Below are 18,984 nucleotides of genomic sequence, written 5' to 3'. Positions count from 1 at the left end.
CATTACCATTAGGTTTATCATGTAGTTCCTTAGTGAGCGCTGATTTGCACACATGGTCCATAAGCTTGAGAAGATCCTGCCAGCGTTTGCCTTTGAAGCAGGTCTGAACGTGACCCAAAAAAGTCAGGTTCTGTTTCCTTGAGTATGTCTGAGAGAAGAGGTCTTCAAACGCCTCCCGCAAGGGTAACAAGATGAGCTTATGGTCCACTGGTTTATACCTTCAATCATCAGAAACACAACTTAACATCATCAAACACACTAGAAAGGGATAGATTGAATAATCATGAACAACTCAACAATGCCTTGAGAAATCGTAAAACATGTTGTGTTTGCTTTTTTTTGTCTGTTGTCTAAGATATGTCTGTCAGGTCGGTTTTGGGTTTGGTCTGTTTCTGTCTTTCATTTTGTTGGGATTGTTTTTCTGTGGTTAATTTGTAATATAATGAATACAACTGTATATGTGTTACTCAGAAAATTTACAAATAAAGTGGTTAAAAAAAAAACAATGTATTTGTATATCAGGAGAATGAATTTATCGAATGCTTAATTTGAGGCAAATTACAGTAAAAAGGTAAGTAGCCATTCTGAGCAACTGTCAAGCTACTAAAAAATGTAGTTTAGCTAGAAGCATCACAGCTTTCAATTATTGAAGCACAGACATGTGTCTACTCACCCTCCCAGCAGGTCTGCAGTGTCACTCTGTTGATTCATGTTGACTACTCTGAGTTTGTGTCCTTGAAGGGCAGAACAGACAGGAAGTAAACGATGGATAAGAGCAATGAGATCAGTGATAAACCTGAACTATACTGACAGATCAGGCGTGTTACCTGTCACTCCAGCCAGATACTGCACAGTAGAGGTCTTTCCTGTGCCCGTTTCCCCAACCAACAAGACGGGCTCCCCTCTAGTGACGCACACTGACAGCTGCTCCAGAAGTACAGATGATGGCCGTGTGGCAGCAAACGTTTGTTTTTCTCTATGATGCAAACATAAGCAAATGATTTTAACCCCTTAAGATATTTTTGTCTTTTTATTGATAGTAAATTGATATGAAAACATTTATAACAGTAAAGGTTTAGAAACAATGGTATGACACACGTTTTCCTCTTTTCAGCTTTAGGCTGTTGTATGATTTCCTGTCTTAATAGCACAATTACCAATCAATCTAGTGTTAATGTAAGCTCAATTTCTCAGCAGGGTTCCTTGCACCCATGGGTCAGTGCTGGTAAATCTATTTGCTAGTAAAGCAAATTTGAAAGAGAGAAGGAGAGAGAGAGCGCTCGAATAACTTACATACTAAGTCGCACCGCGTCACTCTGCTTACGAAGTAACATTACACGACCCACGGAGACCTCAAGCTCGGTCACATTAATGGCAGGCAGGTACATCTGACAGAAGTGCTGGGCCTAAAATGTCACACAGCAAAACATATTATGGATTATACAGTGATATGTAATATTACATTGACATACTATTACGTAACATCAGTAAAGAGAAAATTCTTTATTTAGGACTCTTCTGAGCTCTAATCTATGCTTTAAATAAATAAAATTGTAAAGAGAACTTATACAGTATGAGACTATCAGCATTATAATAAAGACTTTGTTTTTGTGACATAATTTTCAGACCTTCTCTTTGGATATGTTGAGCTTGCTGCCAATGATTTCTGACATCTTGAGTCTGCTCTCAGGTTTGGAGAGCATGGCGGTGAAGCAGTCCAGAGCCTTAAAAAAACAATGTTTTAAAAGTGTGTCATTTCTGCCTTTCCAAGCATCACTGTTTTTAAATAGGTTTCCTCGACACACTTCCCTATTTGGCAGACAGACAAATTCAAATCACAAATTCGCCTCAAATTCATGCCATTGGTTAACCCAATTTACATTTTTACATTCAGGCATTTAGCAGACGCTTTTATCCCCTGCAAACAGGGAAATAGTACAATAGCTATTAAGAAAATTAAACAGAGTAGTGCTTTAGAAGCCATTTCATTTTTTTTATATTTATCTTTCAAATAATCAAAAAAGTAAACATCTTTAGCATTATGCAAATGAGGCAATAATGCTGACAGCTCACCTCCAGGAAAACATTTTGTGCTGTGGAGGCAGAAGAACCGTCAAAGTTCAAGCAGATTCTCTCGCACCATTTCAGCAAGTCCCTGTTCAGAAGAAAAAAAAACACATTTGCCATCATGCATCTGTTACCACATGGATGCAGAAAAGTCCATTAATATATATTTCACTAAATCAGACAATTCCAAAATATCAATAATTAATAAATCACTAGAAAACATTCATCTTTGTAATATTTAGCATTTGTATAGTATAGTGGAAGTATATATGCTATAAATTTATGAATTAATCTTAAAAATATAATGTTCCGTCTCATACTCATTTGAATGATCACAGACTGATTAAAGGGATAGTTTACCCAAAAATGAAAATTCTGTCATCAATTCCTCACCCTCATGTTGTTACAAACCTGTATTAATTTCTTTATTCTGCTGAACACACAGGAAGATTTTTTCAGCAATGTTTGTAACCAAATCATTTTTTAGCACCATTGACTTCCATAGTAGTATTTTTTTACTACTTAAGAAGTCAATGGTGCTTTTTGCTTCATTCCAACTATCTTCCTCTGTGTTCAGCAGAACAAAGATATTTCTACAGTTAAATTATAACAACATGAGTATGAGTAAATGATGACAAGATTTTCATGTTTGGGTGAGCTACCCCTTTATCTGCTGTTTTTAACCCCCACCATGGCCTGAATATCTACAAACGCAGCAGGGGATGGAGGGAGGAAGACTATTGATTGCTCTGGTAACAGCAGGGCCGCCACATCGTTTAACCTTTCCTTATACTACAGCCCCCCACATCCAACACACTTTTACAAGCTTGGCTACCCTAAAAATAATTCAACATAACACTAGAAAATACTGCTGCTGCTGCTTCTACTAGATGTTGTTTATCTTTGAATATAGTAGCACTGAGATAAAATGAATCCAAAATAACAAATATGAAACCAAACAAATTACATCATTCTGCCACACCATGCTCTCCATGCTACAGCAAAAAAAAACTAAGTGATATCTGTTACACAAAGCAAGTTACGTATACAATTTGTCCTGGCCTGAACTATACATTAGGTCTCTGTCCGGGACTCCACAACAGCACAGAGAAATCAATTTGCCATTGACTGCAGCAGTCCAGCGGAAAGATGATAAACAGCCTGAAGGCCGGGTACACAACAGATGGGTAGCCTGCACTAAAACATTGCAGCTTACTGTGACACCACTTCTTTAGTAGAAAGCAACTGTTCTGCTGTTATTGATGATTGTAGTTAAATTTTCCAATTTAGTAAAATGTGTAAAGCCCTTTTACCTTTAATTACAGTATCTAGACACTTTCATTATTATGAATTTCTGAGAGAAGTACATGAAATTAAAATATTAAAATATAAATTTAAAATAATAAAAAAAAAACAAGAAACATATATTCTGTTTAATGTAGACGCTTTACCTCAATGAAAGACCTCTGCCCTCCAGTGTTACGTTCTCATCTGATATGCTTTGGACTGCACTAGGACCCTGTAGACTAGAGCTGCCCTGATGTCTGTCTCCTGTTAGCTGACAGTATATGTCCAAAAGACGTTCAACCACTACTGTCAGGTTGGGATACCTTTTTATTAGAACCTGAACAGACACAGGGAAAAAGAGGATATATGAGGAAAATCTCTTGATCAGGACGAACACAGTTAAATCATTTCCATTCTAAAGAGACATCTTGCCTGTTTAAGTTCGTCTCTGGTCATGTTGCCAATCTGCAGTTTACACCAGTATTTGTCCAGAAGTGCCGCATGTGTGCTCTGTGGACGGTGCCAGGCTCCTCCACTGAAAAATGTCCTAGAAATAATGATTTAATTAAGTTAACTGACAAATATTTTACTGTAACAATTGTGATAGCAAAAAAAAGTTTTAATGGAATAATCCTTACAGATTCTTAATTTAACATACATTTAAGCAGATAAAAATTTGTACCTTCGTGTTGCAAAGAACTGAAATGATGGGGCCATCTTTATGCAATCTTCACGTCCTGGAATAGTCAACTTTTTGTTCTCCATAAGGGGAAGCAATACTGATATCTATTGAGCAAACAAAAACACTTAAACGTTTATACATATCTATCTTGCTCTGAACCATATAACTTCTCAAAAGAAGCTAAAAAAGAGCTGTTTTTGTGCATTTGGTACCCACCACATCTAAGGGAGCATGATCAATGTCCTCCAGCAGAATCCAGTAACCTTTGGAGACTGCCTGGGTCAGGGATCCCGGCTGCCATACAAACTTCCCAGGAACGTCTGTGCAGCGGTACATGCCTAGCAGCATCTAAAAAAAATGGGGCATCAAGATCAAAATACATTCATTAGTAAATCATAGGCAAATATTATGGGTTATTATTAAATAAATAAGTGGTTTAGTGCTTCATTGTAGATCAATTAAAACATGGTAAAAATAAATAAATAAAAAATGCCGCAAAGAATATTTGTATGTCCCTCAAAGTTAAGCACATCTCACCTTACTGTCGGTCTGATCCCCAAGCTGAACCTTCAGGATGTCAGGGGCTTTTACGTGTCCAGTAACAGCAGCTAAATATTCAACAAGAGCTGTTTTTCCACATCCAATGGGCCCTTCCAACAGAATGGGCTTCTGGGAGGCAACAGCCATGGAGAGTCGACGTAGATTTTGACATGTTGAATCCACCAACACCAAATTTCTTATACTTGTCTGAGTCTGTTCCCCCTGTCTAGGGGTCCTTCTGGGTAGAATTACCCCACAGACCACGGTAACGTTCTGTGTTAGGTCCTCTGTCACCAGCTGACCACGGGTGGACTTATTCGTCCTCTCTTTCCGCCACATTACTGAACCCTGATTGGCTAAAACCAAAGCCTTTTCTACCTCCAGTTGCTCAGTCTCCTCGAGTGACCTACAAAGAAATTGCATTGTAACAAGTGTTTAAAAGTGTTTAGCTATTAACATGGTTCCCACAACTTAGTTAACTTCAAATTCAAGGACCTTTCAAGGACTTTCCAGGTCCAATACCCTCAAATTCAAGGACTTAATGTGGGGACACATTTCAAGTGTGAGAAAGGTTACATCATGTTACCTTTTAAGATACATTGTTACAGTTCCCTTTCGAGGGAACTTGCGCTGCGTCACTGCGGTGACACTTTGGGGACGCCTCCAGGGTTAAGTGCGTCTGAATGTGTATATCAAATTCAACCAATGGTGAGGCTTAATGACAAAGACAGGGTGATGCGGGAGCCAGGAAGTATATCGCTATCTGAAATATTGCCAAAGACGGCATTACAGGGACACAGGAAATATGAAAAAGGAGACGCAGCGTCTCGTTCCCTTCTCAGGGAACAACAGTTACATACGTAACCAGAGACGTTTTCATGTGTCAAACACAACTATGCAAAAAAGCATTTTGGTATGAATCAACATTCACATATAGAAGATATAAGCATTTGAAACGAACAGTTTAGCACGTTTGCTTAAAAAGTCTAGAATTATTATGATATTATCCTACACAACACAGTGAATAATATGGATTTTTCCAGAAAACTTCTTGCATAAAATAGATTCAAGCACTTTCAATGACCTGTATCTATGTATGTATATTTTCAAAAACTTCCAAGTGCCTTTAATTCTTCCCCCCAGATTCACAAACTTTCCAGGATATCAAGGACCCCTGGGAACCCTGTTTTTAAAAAGACACCTTTAGCAAACCCATGCAAATTCAAACTGTAGTGTAACCCATGAAAAGTCATTCTCACTGGCAATGGCAAGAAGCTAATAATGCTAATGGTTTAGACATAGAGAGGCAGTTTCCTGGAAAGGGTTTAGATTAATCCGGGACTAGGCCTTAGTTATTTATTACAGACATTTATAGTTTTTTCAACTTTTTTCAAATTAAGGCAGCTCAACGTGTAGCCTGGGTTTCCCCATTCTGCCTTGCGCACAAATTTATTCACGCTGCAAGTCTAGCATGGAAACTATGGACCTATTTTGCCTCTGAAAAAGGGAACCAATAACAGAACAGGGAGGGGGCAGCAAGACGATGACGAAGTCTATGCGACACACCGATTGGCTATGAGCTACGTACAAACACATTTGATAAATATTCGTAGCACCCAATAAACGGCAAAGAGAACCAATCACAGAACGGGAAGGGGGCAGCAAGACGATGACGACGTCTATGCGACACACCGATTGGCTATGAGCTACATACAAATGCATTTGATAAATATTCGTAGCACCCAATAAACAGCAAAGAGAACCATTCACAGAACAGGAAGGGGGCAGCAAGACGATGACGACGTCTATGCGACACACCGATTGGCTATAAGCTACGTACAGACGCATTTGATAGACATTCGTAGCACCCAATTAACGGCTCTGGGCATTCGTAAACCACACCTCAAATATGAGAAAATGAACATGTGGTTCCCAGACCACGTCTCATTCTCTATGAGACTGGTCTGTTGTTAGCCAGGCTCCTCAACGTGCATTTTAGTCTGTGACTAGGGTCCGGATCACCGCCCCAAAGACTATTAGTTATTTTAAAGTAAATGGACGAGACCTTCAATATGCCCTGTGCCTAATTTCAGCAGTTTAAAATCCAAAAGGTCAAGCCGTTTTCCCCTCAAATAATTCAAACTTACTTTATTTTTAAATGCAGAATCTCATCAATAGAAAGAACCTTCTTCAGAAAGATGGTTTTCTGATTGTCCGTCATGTGGGACACCAGGGCAAGGCACTGTGCAGTATAACTAAAAAAAAACACAGACCAAGAAAATTAAACCTTACACTTTTATAAAATGTTAGAAAGCAAACCCAGAATAAAGTTTCAAAAACATTGTAGTTTCAAATATTTATGTAAATGAGTAGAATTAGGATATGGAGAATTCCAATGTTTTTTTAAATTTCTGCAATTCTAGAGAATCGCCAAATGTGTTTACTAACACTTCAACACAATCTGTTATTTGGGAAAACCTCTTCTTCATCAGTGTCATACCTCCTGACCATGACATCACTGGTAAGAAGCTGCGAAACGCAGGCACTCCAGTCCCACAGGAACCGGAACTTCTCACAGTCACTTTGGAGGAAGCGGAGGGTGGCTCCCATCAGGTCGCGCAGTTTCATCCGTCTGGGTCCATACTGGACTGAGGCAGACTCTTCACTGGTGAAGAAGAGTCTTTGGAAAACAGGTGGAGCACTGTTGAAGTACCTTGTTGCAAACCTGTAAGGGAAATAATTAAATATGATCATGACACAACATGACAAGACATCTGTAGTTGTAACCCATGTCTGTGTCTTAGTCACTTGATCTTGATCTATATATAATTTTTTGACTGATTCACGAATAAATACATTGAATACATTTCTTCTTGCCCATGTCATTATGTTCCCGACTTACGTTTGAGCATCTGGGCTGATGTTTAAAAGTTTGCTCAGAGCCACACACAAGCGTTCGTGAAGGTCGTGTTTCAGTCTAACGTCTGCTTTGATCCTCTCAGCATTCCTCTCCAGCAGGTCCAGGATCAGTGGCCGCAGGTGACGTGCAATGAGAAGTGTGTATTCCTTTTCCAATAAGAGCCGAGCAAGACAATCCAATATACACTGCCTGTCCTGCTGAGTCCATATCTGTAAGCAAGAAGATTTACACTTACACCAGTGTAACTGGCTTTAATAGTCAGGATAGGTAAATCCGTAAATCTGTGTTTTTTATATATTTCAAAGTATTAAATAATCACACAATTTATTGCTGTGGCAATTTATTTCAGCATTTGAAAACAAAATAACGCATCATTCTATAAACAAGGGGGATAAACAAAGGGGATCAATATTCCAAATTATTTATTTAACCGAATATGTTTTAAATAGTATAGTTTTCTAGCCTTAGCAACAAACATGCCACATGTAAACTACAGAAACGTGGTGATGTACAGCGTGACACGCATGGTGTAACGTTACTATGCATGTCTTAAAGAGACACATCATCTTATAACGGTGTTATAAAGTGCTCAGATCACACGCAAAGCATCAGTCTTACCTGTTTAGTCAGATACTTGCTGAGTTCGTTGTGACTTTTGTCGACATGTCTTGAGATTGTACCTAGAGATGTAAGGCTCAACTCCAGATTCTCCATCCTATCATTTGTCGTTAAAACAGGGATTTCCAACGATGCCTCTGTGGCTGATAAGGGTTTTAATAATCCAAGTATTTCACGTGATGGGAAGCGTAAGACTCATCACTATATATGCTGTCCAGTTCGTACCACAACACACCGAACACGTTCCCGTCACTGTTAAAATCCCTGTCCACATGTGAGTGAATGAAGACCACTTCCGGGTCATAAGTGTGTGTTGCCGAGCTCGCGCTCCCTGTGCTGCACACACGTTGCTTGTCAATTTGGTGAAAGGGATTTTCAAAATACCTTAAATTTAAGCGACAAAGACCAAACGTAAAGATCAGTCATGTCAATGTGTTTTGTCATTCAGCGTTAAATATAGTTGATTTTCAGTAAATTAAATCAGTTAACGTAGTTTTACATTTTGTTACCTAAACATGATTGCAAATTAACTTTAGTTCTTAAATGAAAAATTATGTAGTGTACTTTAGTAAACTGTTGGTAGTATATAATCATTTATAATCTTTGTTAATGTATTATATAGTATATTGACTGTAGTAAACTGTTGTATAATTTAATATTTACTATGGTAAAGTTCCAAAACAGTAGTGTCTAGGAATTTAACTACAGTTCAGAAATACAACAAAATACTACACACAAAAATACTACTACATTTATCATCTGGTTTAATTATTTAATGTGCAACGTATACTATGTCAAAACATACCGCAACAACAGTATTTTAATCACAGTAATTAACTGTGATTAAAATTAAAACTTATTCAGCATAAGGATTTAGTAATTCACTTCAGTTTAAACACTGCTATATAGTAAGACTCAATAAAAAAACTGGAAAGTTAAATAATCTTATTTTCTTTCATTTACCCCATTGAACCCCCCGGAACAAGTGACATAGGCGTACTGTATTCGACTTCATCATATAGCCCTGCGCAGACCAAAGGGCTAATGACACCAAAGTACCGCGAGAGAGATTCAAAAGATGTGATTTCCAAACGATCTTGCAGAGTTTTGATGTCATACGCCGATCGGTCTGCGCTGAGCAGCAAGAAGTCGAACCACTGATCTCGAACTCTGAGAGACCGCGGGAAAATGACGTAATTTCCTGTTTTGCGAAGGCGTAAGGATGGCGCGGAGCTGGTGGGAAACTGCTTTAAGACATTTTTAATAGTTGACGACAACAAAATTGGAAATTGCTGCTTGTTTGCAGATGACAATATACGTATGCAAGAGACTTGAAGTCGGATCGCGAGCTTCTCTCTACAGTGTTTGATTGGTTTTACAGCTCTGTTGTCGTTAGCCGACTACCACACATGCAGGTATTGTTCATGATCAATGTACTTGATTTATTTAATTTTTACCAATATAATACATTAGATATGTTCTTTCTGTGTTGAAATCTTTGGACGTTTTGTAATTCCGGATAGTAAAGTTGCACGTATGGTTCAAGTGCAAGAATTATAAGAGAAACTGTACTCTGTGATCAGTTTGACTTTTCTTACTTATTAGTAAGTCAGTTCTTTTGTTCTGTAGTATCATGTAAATATCATATAGAAATTATTTCAGTGCAATTTCTTTTATTAAATTTTTATAGAAAGTGGTATAAAGGCATAGACAGATGTTCATTCTTATTATTGCCATTTTTTTCAGGAACTTGTGCTAATTTATGTTTTTAAATAGCTGTCAGAAAATGGAGGATCATTTAATGGATGAGCTCTATGGTGATCTCGCTGACAAAAACACTGGTAAGATATATCATTTTTTTATGTCTATTGTCAAACTCAACAGATAACAAAGTTGCACTTTACATGTATATACTCATAACTCTTAATCTATAAATATAACTAGCAAAGATTGTTTCTTTTGGTATTTTTGGTGACAAAATAACACATTCTGGGCTAAGATTTTAATATCATAATCAAATTTGCAATGGAGTTGACCATGTAAATAGACTGTTAAATACAGAAGTGCCTATTACATTACAATTACAAGAAATATATATATATATCTCAATTGGCAGGTTCAAGACTATGGCAGTTTTTACTTCTGTCTAAATATAATATACTTGTATTAATTGGCTCTACATGCTGAAATTGTGTTTGACATTTCAGTTGTGTATCCACATAATGATGAAGACTCCGTTGACATATACTCTGGACTGGAGAACAGTCCTAAGGGGGATGAGAACAAACGTGAGTTTTATTAACTGGTAACACACCTTTGTGTGTGTGTGTGTGTGTGTGTGTGTGTGTGTGTGCGTGCGTGTGTGTTTTCATATTCAACTCTCTTGACTACTGATTAGTGATTTGTTATGTTATGTTAATTTTTATGTTAATTAGTTATGGTTTGTATTTGGGATTTCAGGAAATGTCAACAATTTCCTTTCCCCAAGGACGATTGAATCAATGGATATGTATGAGGAAATCATCCGGGAAGAACAAGAAGAGAAGCAGGCAACCTATAATGAGGTATGTAGCTTGAACTTTTGTATATGTTAAAGGTGCCCTTCCTCTGGCGTTTTTATTGTTTTAGACTGTTGTCTAAGGTCTACTCATGACATTTGCATGGTTTTTACATCCAAAAACATCAAAAGCAATAAGTAATAGGCCATTTTGTACCCTGATTTTGAGGCTGGTTAGAGAAATGATCCGTTTTAATGGGCGGGCTGCATTGACGACTTGGAAGTAAACGCCCACTGCTATGATTGGATAACAGTTTTTCGTTCAAACTAACTTTCAATTTAATCTCATGTGTAATCAGTTTAATGTTAAGTGAGTGTCTTAAGACACAGTGTCTTTCTTACACACGCATATTTTATCATAAACCCTTTTGACACACACACGCATGTCTTTTATCGTAAACCCACGCACACAAACGTACACGTGTCTCTTATCGTAAACCCTTTCGATGTGCGTGTAGCAGCACACACACACACACACACGTCTTTTACATAAACCCTTCGACGCGTGTGTAACGAATGCACAAACACACACATGTGTTTTTTATCACATTCAATGGCCGCAACTGATAGTAACACATAGTACTAAAGTGTTTTACTCCCACAAACACGCGTGTCTTTTATCATAAACCCTTTCAAAACGTGTGCAGCATGAATTCGCGTCCCTCGGAAGAGAAAACACCGGTCGCCACAGTGACACATAGTACTAAAGTGTTTTACTCCCACAAACACGCGTGTCTTTTATCATAAACCCTTTCAAAGAGTGTGCAGCATGAATTCGCGTCCCTCGGAAGAGAAAACACCGGCCGCCACAGTGACACACAGTACTAAAGCGTTTTACTCACATAAGCTGCGCCACCATTACGTCCGGATCCAATATTGATAGAGGAGCGGTCTCAAGTTGAAGAGCTCATGAATAGTAATGACCTCGATCAGTTCCACGTCACACTGATAAGCTTTTCAAACTGACCTGATTTCTCCGCTTCTTTCTTTTCAGTGGCTAGAGCTGACAGAGGAGGTGGAAGTTAATTTTCACATTCACAACACAAACACATATGGATCTAACACATATCAAAAAATACAAGTAAAAACGGTTTTATGTGGAAGGGCCTCTTTAAGGATAATCTGAAGTCAGCTGGTCATTATCATCAAATAAACCCAAATGGGGTGATCAGGAATCAAGTGTTGTGTCATTTTGTGATTATTTTGGGGGCTGTTTTTTGCATTTATTTTAAAACATTATTTGCTACTAAATAAATAGTAATATGCCATGTTTTTTTTTACATTTTAGCTAATTTGATTATGTATTTGGGCGTCTGAAGTTTTCTTGCAAAATTAACAAATAACGTGATGATAAAGTTAACCAAATTCATTTATTACAGTTGAGGCAAAAATTTGAAGCTGCACAAATTCAGGTTAAGGAGCTGCTCTCAAGGTTACAGCTGCTAGAGACAAAGGTTTGTTGCATTTATAACAAATTTTCTATCAATTACATTTACTTTTTTTATTTAAATGGAAAGTATCTTTATAACATTACGCCTGTCCTTCATATAATGTTGTTTTATTTTTTTTAAGAATTCAAGTTTGAACAATGAAAACATGCTGCTGAAGAAGAACATTTGCTCTCTGATCAAGACTGCTAGAATGGAAATTGTACGTAAGGATGAGGAGATTACCAGACTCAGCAATAGGTAAATAAAATTTACTTTATGCATTTTGGAATTCTAGGTTTTGTGGCACTATGTAAAAATTACTTGACCCTTTTTGTGTTTTATAATTGCAGGTCTGGCCGTGGAAGTTATGCACAAATTTTTCATCAATCTTCAATGGAAATTGGTCAGGCAAACGTAAGGCACAGTCTAAAAAATACATCACGTTTTGTCTTGGAAAACAGAGATGGTAGACAAGACAATGTTACACATGAAGTAAATAAGCCCAAGGGCATAGTGTTGGGTAAAACAACAGCATTAGCTGAACCAACGCAACCTTTTGAGGTGCTCCAAAGGTGCCCTAGAAATACTGTTGAAAATCCTTTAAATCTTCAGAACAAAAACTGTGCTGCTAGATCTGACAGTGAAACTTTTAAATCAGACCAAGAGCATGGACATTTACACCCTAACCGAACATCAGAGACCATAAAACATCTAACCGTGCCAAAAGATGCAGATGTCTCAAATTCACAAAAGCCAAGTAATGCTGGACCAACAGTTCCCAATACAACTTCTAAAACTGTCAGTAAGAGCTGTCACTCAACACGGGAACACATATTAGAAAAGTCTCAAGAACAGACTAATCGTGACAAAAAGTGTAACTTGCTTGACAAGGATGTGTCTTCAATATCTCAGAAAAAAGTGGAAGGAAACTCGAGCAAGTCTGGAAGAACTGAAAGAGAGCTTATAAAAGATATGTCTGTGTCTAGTGAATCCACAAATAATCCGCCTGAGGTTACAGTCATTCATAAAAGTTCAGGGAGATCTAAAAGCCCATCTTCCCAGTCAACCAAAGCTTTGTCAACTGAAGTCTCTTTCCAGTCTTCCAAAAGTTCACTAAAGACAGCTGCAAATGTAGAGACACAGAACCAAGAGCATAGTCAGAATCCAGACCGAACTATCAAAGGAACAGGACATTCTGGCTGTAGGAGCACACCTTGTCCTGTGATGGATGAAGCAAGCCATTCCCAGGAAAACAAAATGGAGAAACTGGAATCAAGTGGTCATCAAAAAAAGGAGGAGAAAAGACAAGGGGCATCTTCCAGTGCAGAAAGGAGGAGCACTAGGACAGAGAGACACAGAGACCATGAGCAAAAGAGGCTAAAGGACAGTGACAGGACTAAAAGAGATGAAAGTCACGGCGGAAGTAGAGAAAGAAGGAGCAACAGGTCAGACTGCAGTAAAGAGTATGAGAAAAGAAGTGTAAAGGAGGCTGATGAAAAAGGTGAAGATAAAAAGTGTAAAGAAGGGAGATCAAGGAAACAAGTTGATGCTTTGGACAACAAGCAAGGAAAGGATGTTTGTAAGGAGAAAGCATCAAGCAGAAAAGATGAGTCATTAAATCGCAAAAAGTCTCACAGCCAAGAGAACTCTAGAAAGAAAGTTTTTCGTAGTCCTGACAAAAAAGTAAGATCTGATAAGTATTGTCGAGGAGAAAAGGGTGTACCTAAGGACAAAGAAAGAAAGAAAGACCGTGGTTGTGAGGAACCTGGACAGAAAGGTGGAAAATCCAAAAATGTAGTTCTTAACAAAGATGATCAAAAGGACTCCTTTCCCAGCAATCCTTGCAAAACCAAAGACGATAATAGTCCAGACAGAAAACTGAGTTTCATGGAAACGTTGAACCTCACTTTATCACCTCTTAAAAAGCAAAGACCATCATCTGATGTTAAGGAACCTGTTGGGGCAACAGCTGAAGATGCATCTATTGATAATAGTGGAATATCTGAACTTGGAGAGGAATTCTTGGTAATTGATGAGTTACAGAACAGCCAGCAAAGTGTTGAGGTGATGGTTGAGGATTCCAAAGAGTCTAAAGCTATAGATCAACAGGATGCATCTACCAGTTCTTCCAAACAAGTTGATGAAGATTTTGCAGCTGTCACATCTGAAAAGTCCTCTGCAAATGAAACAAATATGGAGGTGCATGAAGAGAATGTTGCTGAGATTCAAGAGGCTGTGGACAAAGTCCCAGCAATTAATAAAGCTCCAGAGAAGAAAATGAGTGAGACATTAAACCTTGATGCCTTGGATAAAGATTCATTAACAGCATTAAACCCTGCAGGAGACTCTCAAAACTGTAAGGACATTACAGAAGACTCCATAGGAATTACGGATAATCCTGTTGTTTCCAATAGTTTGTCCACTGAAGTCTTCAAAAATATGCCTGATTTAATAGTTGATGGTTGTCAGAAACAGGATCCCATCACAACTGTGCCCGAGGATACTTTTAAGTTGGAAGTCCAGTGCAATCCTCAATCTGAGTCTCAGGATTTACTACCTGCACAAAGTGGGATTTGTCAAGAAAATGCCACTGACAAGTCATGTAATTTTTCAAAGCATAATTTTTCTGAAAGTTCTGTGTCCCTGGAAGTTTCCTCTAGCACATTTACTGTAGATCATAATGACCAGAGCAAAGTTCTTTGTAATGTAGAAGTAAGTACTTCAAAGCAGGACAATGAGAGAGAAAACAATACATCTGAAATTCTTAAACTTGTTGAACTGTCAGAGGAAATGACTGAAAAGTCCCATCAAAGTCCATTAAGGAGTCTGAACGCTACAGATGCAAGTGATAACACCACTGTAACAGAGGAGATACCATCATCTATGCAGGCTAGTTTCTCAGAACCAGATTCCAAAGAGAAAGATGACAATAACTTCAAATCGTCTTGTTTTGATGTTTTGTCCCATGATGAGGACTCCATGATGCTTACACTTAGGAACATTAAAGTAATTCCAGAAGCCATTAGCCCTCTCACAAGTCCAGTCCGTCAGGTCAAGGGAGTCCAGCCTCACCGTGCTGATAAACAACCACATGTCAAGTGTCTTAGCAAAGGTAAGTGTGAATTTCTATTATAATCTGTATTGTCTGAATTCTGGGACCAAAAATATCACTTGAATGTATAATTTACTATTCATATACATTATGCCAATCTTATCTGTTTGTTTTTCAATAAAGAACTCTCTAACATGACAAGTGATAAAGTGAACATGGAGATGAACAAAGAGAACGAGTCACCAGAATCTTCTGTCACATCGGCTTCCCAAAAAGGGACAATAGATGCCGTTTCAGTTAGTGGAATTGAGGAAGAAGAGCTGGAGGATGGTGAGATAGTGAGTGAAAGTGAAGAAGAGGGACCTTTGTTTATCCAGACTCCTCCAAGAGAAACTGACAAATCAACCTCAGCATCCCATTCAAGTCCAAAGCTATCTTCAGTTGGAAAAAGGGTGTCCCAAAAGAAATCTTGTGCCCCTGTGAGATCAGAGCAAAACAAGAGCTCAGTGTCTCCTGCTTCAAGTGGCAGTCCCACTTCAAATAAGAGACGCTTTAAAACTATCAATCTGCCATTGAAATCAACAGTCCATACTTGGGATGAATTTATGGACAGTTTGGCAAAAATTCGAGTCGAGTTACGGAGGAAGTACATGAAGCTTCACAAAAATGTCAGTAAGACTGCTTTCTCCTGCATAGTGGATATGTCTCAGGCTTCTTTTACAGAATATGTTAATACAGTTGACTTGGACAAATTGTGCCATCAGGGTAAAAACATTAAAGTTAAACTTAATAAGATTATATGTTCTATCTTGAGCAAGGTCACGAAAAATGGCATTGTGAACCGTATCTTTGATCAGAAAGCTGTAGACATCAAGCAGAAATTGTGGAAGTTTGTGGATGGGCAGTTTGATTTCTTGTTTAAAGAACTGAAGGCAGTGCTCAAAAGTAGCTCTGAGCCATCCGTAAATGCATGCTCAGCTGAAGATAAAAATACAACTGTAAAGGAAAACCATGTTGTGGAAAAAGATCTTCACAGAGCTAAGAAAGCCAAAGTTGATGCTGGAAACGGTGGCAAAGAAGTACCACCAATAAAGCTGCCTCCTAGGGGTCTTGGTAGCAGAGGTAAAAATATTAAAGCTGTCATGAAGGAAGACGATGAGGTGACCAAAGCGAAGACATCACACCAACTTCCTACTTCATCGCCTGAAAAGTCTGTACATGAGAGCACCTCTGTAACTGAGAATAAACCCCCATCCTGCACCCGTCGTCTCTCCAATAATGGATCGTCGCATGACAAGTCAGACTTAGAAATTTTCACAGAGCAGCAAGCATCAAGCTTAACCTTTAACTTAGTCTCAGACTCTCAAATGGGAGAGATATTCAAGTGTTTGTTGCAAGGGTCTGATTTGCTTGAACCCAGTATTCCAGTAGGGGACAATCAATGCTGGCCAGTCAGCACCCCCCGAAAAGAAGAAGTTCCTGGGGACAGTTTGGTTGGGATTATGACACCTTACAAGACTCCGTCTAAATTCATCACATCCTGGTCTTCTATTTCTCCGTACAAGTTCGCTTCTAACAGCAAAATACTTGTTAACCCAGCAATCCTTGATGAGAGCTGCTTGTTAGAAGTTCCCTCTAGTTTTGAACCATCCCAGGTTTCTGCACAATCAACTGTAACCTCTCAGCGCACTTTTTCTATCCTGGCAGAAGACCTAGCGGTGTCTCTTACTATTCCCTCACCTCTGAAGTCAGATAGTCACTTGAGTTTCTTGCACCCTGGAACAGGCCAGCCACTGTCTGCCCCTAATAGTATTATGAGTACCCATTATAGTGAAGATGCTCTTGATGGAGAAGATCAAACTGAGCAGGACATTCATCTTTCTCTTGACACAGACAACTCCAGCTGTGAGTCTAGTCCCAGCAGAACATGGGAGGAACCTGATCTATCTGGTTTCCAGTTCAAACCCAATTTACCAATGCAGGCGGTTGTAATGGAGAAGTCAAATGATCATTTCATTGTACGCATAAGACACACATCTACCAGCCCACAAGAAAAGTCAGAGTCAGGATTAACTGTGGAGCAACAACCTACTTTGAACCCGATCTTGTCGCCATTCCATGAAGACTTGGGCCCTACACATGGAGAGACATTGGAGAAAAATCTAACCAAGGCAACTGAATCAGGTCACGTTTCTGATAAAACAGTAGATGCTCATCCATCAAGCCAAAAATGTCCTTCTGAGGATGTTTTTGATGAGGGCAGCAAAGCTAAGCAGGTTTGTAATGAGGCCAATGTCACTCCTAAAGAAAGCAATTCAGCAGAGACCAAGACAACAGTAGAAAGGGTGTCAAGAAAACGTAAGGAACATCACTCAGATCCAAAAGCAAAGCGCTCCAAGACAGTCAAATCACAAGATAAACATCACAAGTCAAGACATAAAAAACGCTCAAGATCTCCCAAGGAAAAATGCTCAAAAGCTGTAGTATCTCCAGTGTCCCCGAGCAGCCTCTCTGCGAAGAACGTGATCAGGAAGAAAGGAGAAGTGGTGGTGACGTGGACCAGGTAGGTTGATTTGAAATATCCTGTATTATTATAGGCAAAACGTGTTATAGCAACTGCTTAAAATCCAATTTGTTTACAGGGATGAAGACCGGGACATTCTTGTTGAGCTAAAAATGAAGGGTGCTTCACCCAAGACCTTTGCTGCTCTATCAAAACGGTTAAAAAAGTCATCAGAACAGGTATGCTTTGTTATTGTTATACTTGTTATCATAAATATGAGTTGAATTGAATAACTTTCTTCATGAACTGATAACTGCTGCACTTTTACAGATTGAGGAGAGGTTTGCTCAATTGTTGAAGCTATTTAAGAAGAAAGAAAAAATGGAGACCTGATTGTCACAAGATTTAAAAATCCACAGACTTTCCTGCTAAATACAGAAATCTCCATTGTCTTCTAAAGTGTTTTTGACATGTTTGAGAAAGCACTTAAACTTTTAAACCTCAGATCTGCAGTAAATTGTATAACATGGTCTTTTAGCAGCTTCTCACTTTTTTCTTTGGTTAACATTCGCATGTAATCAGATTACATAGCAGACGTCCAGGCACGGTCTTACATTTTGGATAATTTATTTAATAGAAAAATATTTTCATCTTAATGCTTTAAGGATATAAACAGAGACAAGAAGTTGAAGTTGTGGCTTCAGGTTCATTCTGTAAGCCCAGTACAATGACATACCAGTCATTTACACAATTTTACATTTTGGTATATTATAAACACAATTCCACAGTTACTGTTTTGTTGATGCAGGCCCATTTTTATAATGATAAAACGAATGACAAATAATTTTGTGAAAAAGTTGTATGACAGATTGACTTTTGTGAAGTTAATTATGCCTTGTTTTTAGACCTACCTCTGCAGAATGCAAATGCTTTTTAAAACAAACACTTAAATGCTTCTATGATGACAGTCCTCATTCGTTCATCATTTGTCACATGGTTTTGAATCTAGACAAAAAGACTTGCTGCTACTGGCAAAGTTATTTTTTTCTCTAATCTGAATCTTTTTGTCAGTCACCCTGATGAGTGCAATCTGATACTATTAATTATTATTAGTAAAGTAAGTGTTACATGTTCTTGTTATCTAGTAAATAAAAAGATTCCTTGTATATACATGTAAAATATTTTTTCTAATACAGACAAATCTAGTTGTGGAAAAATTCCTTCTAAAATATATTTTGTTTGGAAATAAAATGTGTAAATATTTGAAGTTCAACAAATCTTGGAGTGTTTCTAAAATAAAGCATATTTTATTTAAAGTTTGTTATTTT

The 18,984-nt window shown here is 38.2% G+C and overlaps 2 protein-coding genes across 4 annotated transcripts in view; one reads left to right on the top strand and one right to left on the bottom strand.

Moving 5' to 3' along the window:
• The window catches only part of mdn1 (midasin AAA ATPase 1), a 51,523-nt gene extending 43,128 nt beyond the window's left edge, over positions 1-8,395 (bottom strand). Inside the window, exons 1-15 of the mRNA XM_065257088.2 lie at positions 8,115-8,395; positions 7,479-7,705; positions 7,077-7,301; positions 6,724-6,831; positions 4,574-4,982; positions 4,253-4,384; positions 4,037-4,140; positions 3,787-3,901; positions 3,519-3,691; positions 2,074-2,155; positions 1,629-1,724; positions 1,294-1,406; positions 828-976; positions 674-734; positions 7-218 (exon numbers count right to left, since the gene is read on the bottom strand). Of these exons, the coding sequence (XP_065113160.1) occupies positions 7-218; positions 674-734; positions 828-976; positions 1,294-1,406; positions 1,629-1,724; positions 2,074-2,155; positions 3,519-3,691; positions 3,787-3,901; positions 4,037-4,140; positions 4,253-4,384; positions 4,574-4,982; positions 6,724-6,831; positions 7,077-7,301; positions 7,479-7,705; positions 8,115-8,210 (2,302 nt within the window). The 5' untranslated portion in view covers positions 8,211-8,395. The remainder of the gene's footprint in view (positions 1-6; positions 219-673; positions 735-827; positions 977-1,293; positions 1,407-1,628; positions 1,725-2,073; positions 2,156-3,518; positions 3,692-3,786; positions 3,902-4,036; positions 4,141-4,252; positions 4,385-4,573; positions 4,983-6,723; positions 6,832-7,076; positions 7,302-7,478; positions 7,706-8,114) is intronic.
• A 704-nt stretch (positions 8,396-9,099) lies between these two features.
• casp8ap2 (caspase 8 associated protein 2) lies at positions 9,100-18,978 on the top strand. 3 transcript variants are annotated; one of them, XM_065257087.2, is made up of 11 exons: positions 9,100-9,529; positions 9,861-9,955; positions 10,322-10,402; positions 10,575-10,678; positions 12,051-12,125; positions 12,244-12,359; positions 12,452-15,213; positions 15,337-17,399; positions 17,442-17,716; positions 17,796-17,895; positions 17,987-18,978. In XM_065257087.2, exons 2-11 carry the CDS (start codon positions 9,877-9,879, stop codon positions 18,047-18,049), a joined length of 5,718 nt encoding a protein of 1,905 aa, XP_065113159.1. In that variant the 5' UTR covers positions 9,100-9,529; positions 9,861-9,876; the 3' UTR covers positions 18,050-18,978. The 3 variants fall into 3 exon arrangements, with proteins under 3 accessions (XP_065113159.1, XP_065113157.1, XP_065113158.1); XM_065257085.2 differs by having other exon boundaries at positions 9,103-9,529; positions 15,337-17,716; positions 17,987-18,977; XM_065257086.2 differs by having other exon boundaries at positions 9,104-9,529; positions 9,891-9,955; positions 15,337-17,716; positions 17,987-18,977.
• The last annotated feature ends 6 nt before the right edge of the window (positions 18,979-18,984 follow it).

Source organism: Paramisgurnus dabryanus, chromosome 12 (assembly GCF_030506205.2).
Source record: "Paramisgurnus dabryanus chromosome 12, PD_genome_1.1, whole genome shotgun sequence".
NCBI lineage: Eukaryota > Metazoa > Chordata > Actinopteri > Cypriniformes > Cobitidae > Paramisgurnus > Paramisgurnus dabryanus.
Note: the sequence above shows the minus strand (reverse complement) of the source record. Positions and strands in the feature narration are given on the sequence as shown.

Coding starts and splice junctions, on each gene's coding strand:
- casp8ap2 (XM_065257085.2), top strand. CDS start 9,877: ATGTTTTTAAATAGCTGTCAGAAAATGGAGGATCATTTAATGGATGAG. Junction 9,956..10,321: donor TCTCGCTGACAAAAACACTG/GTAAGATATATC, acceptor TTGACATTTCAG/TTGTGTATCCACATAATGAT. Junction 12,126..12,243: donor TACAGCTGCTAGAGACAAAG/GTTTGTTGCATT, acceptor ATTTTTTTTAAG/AATTCAAGTTTGAACAATGA.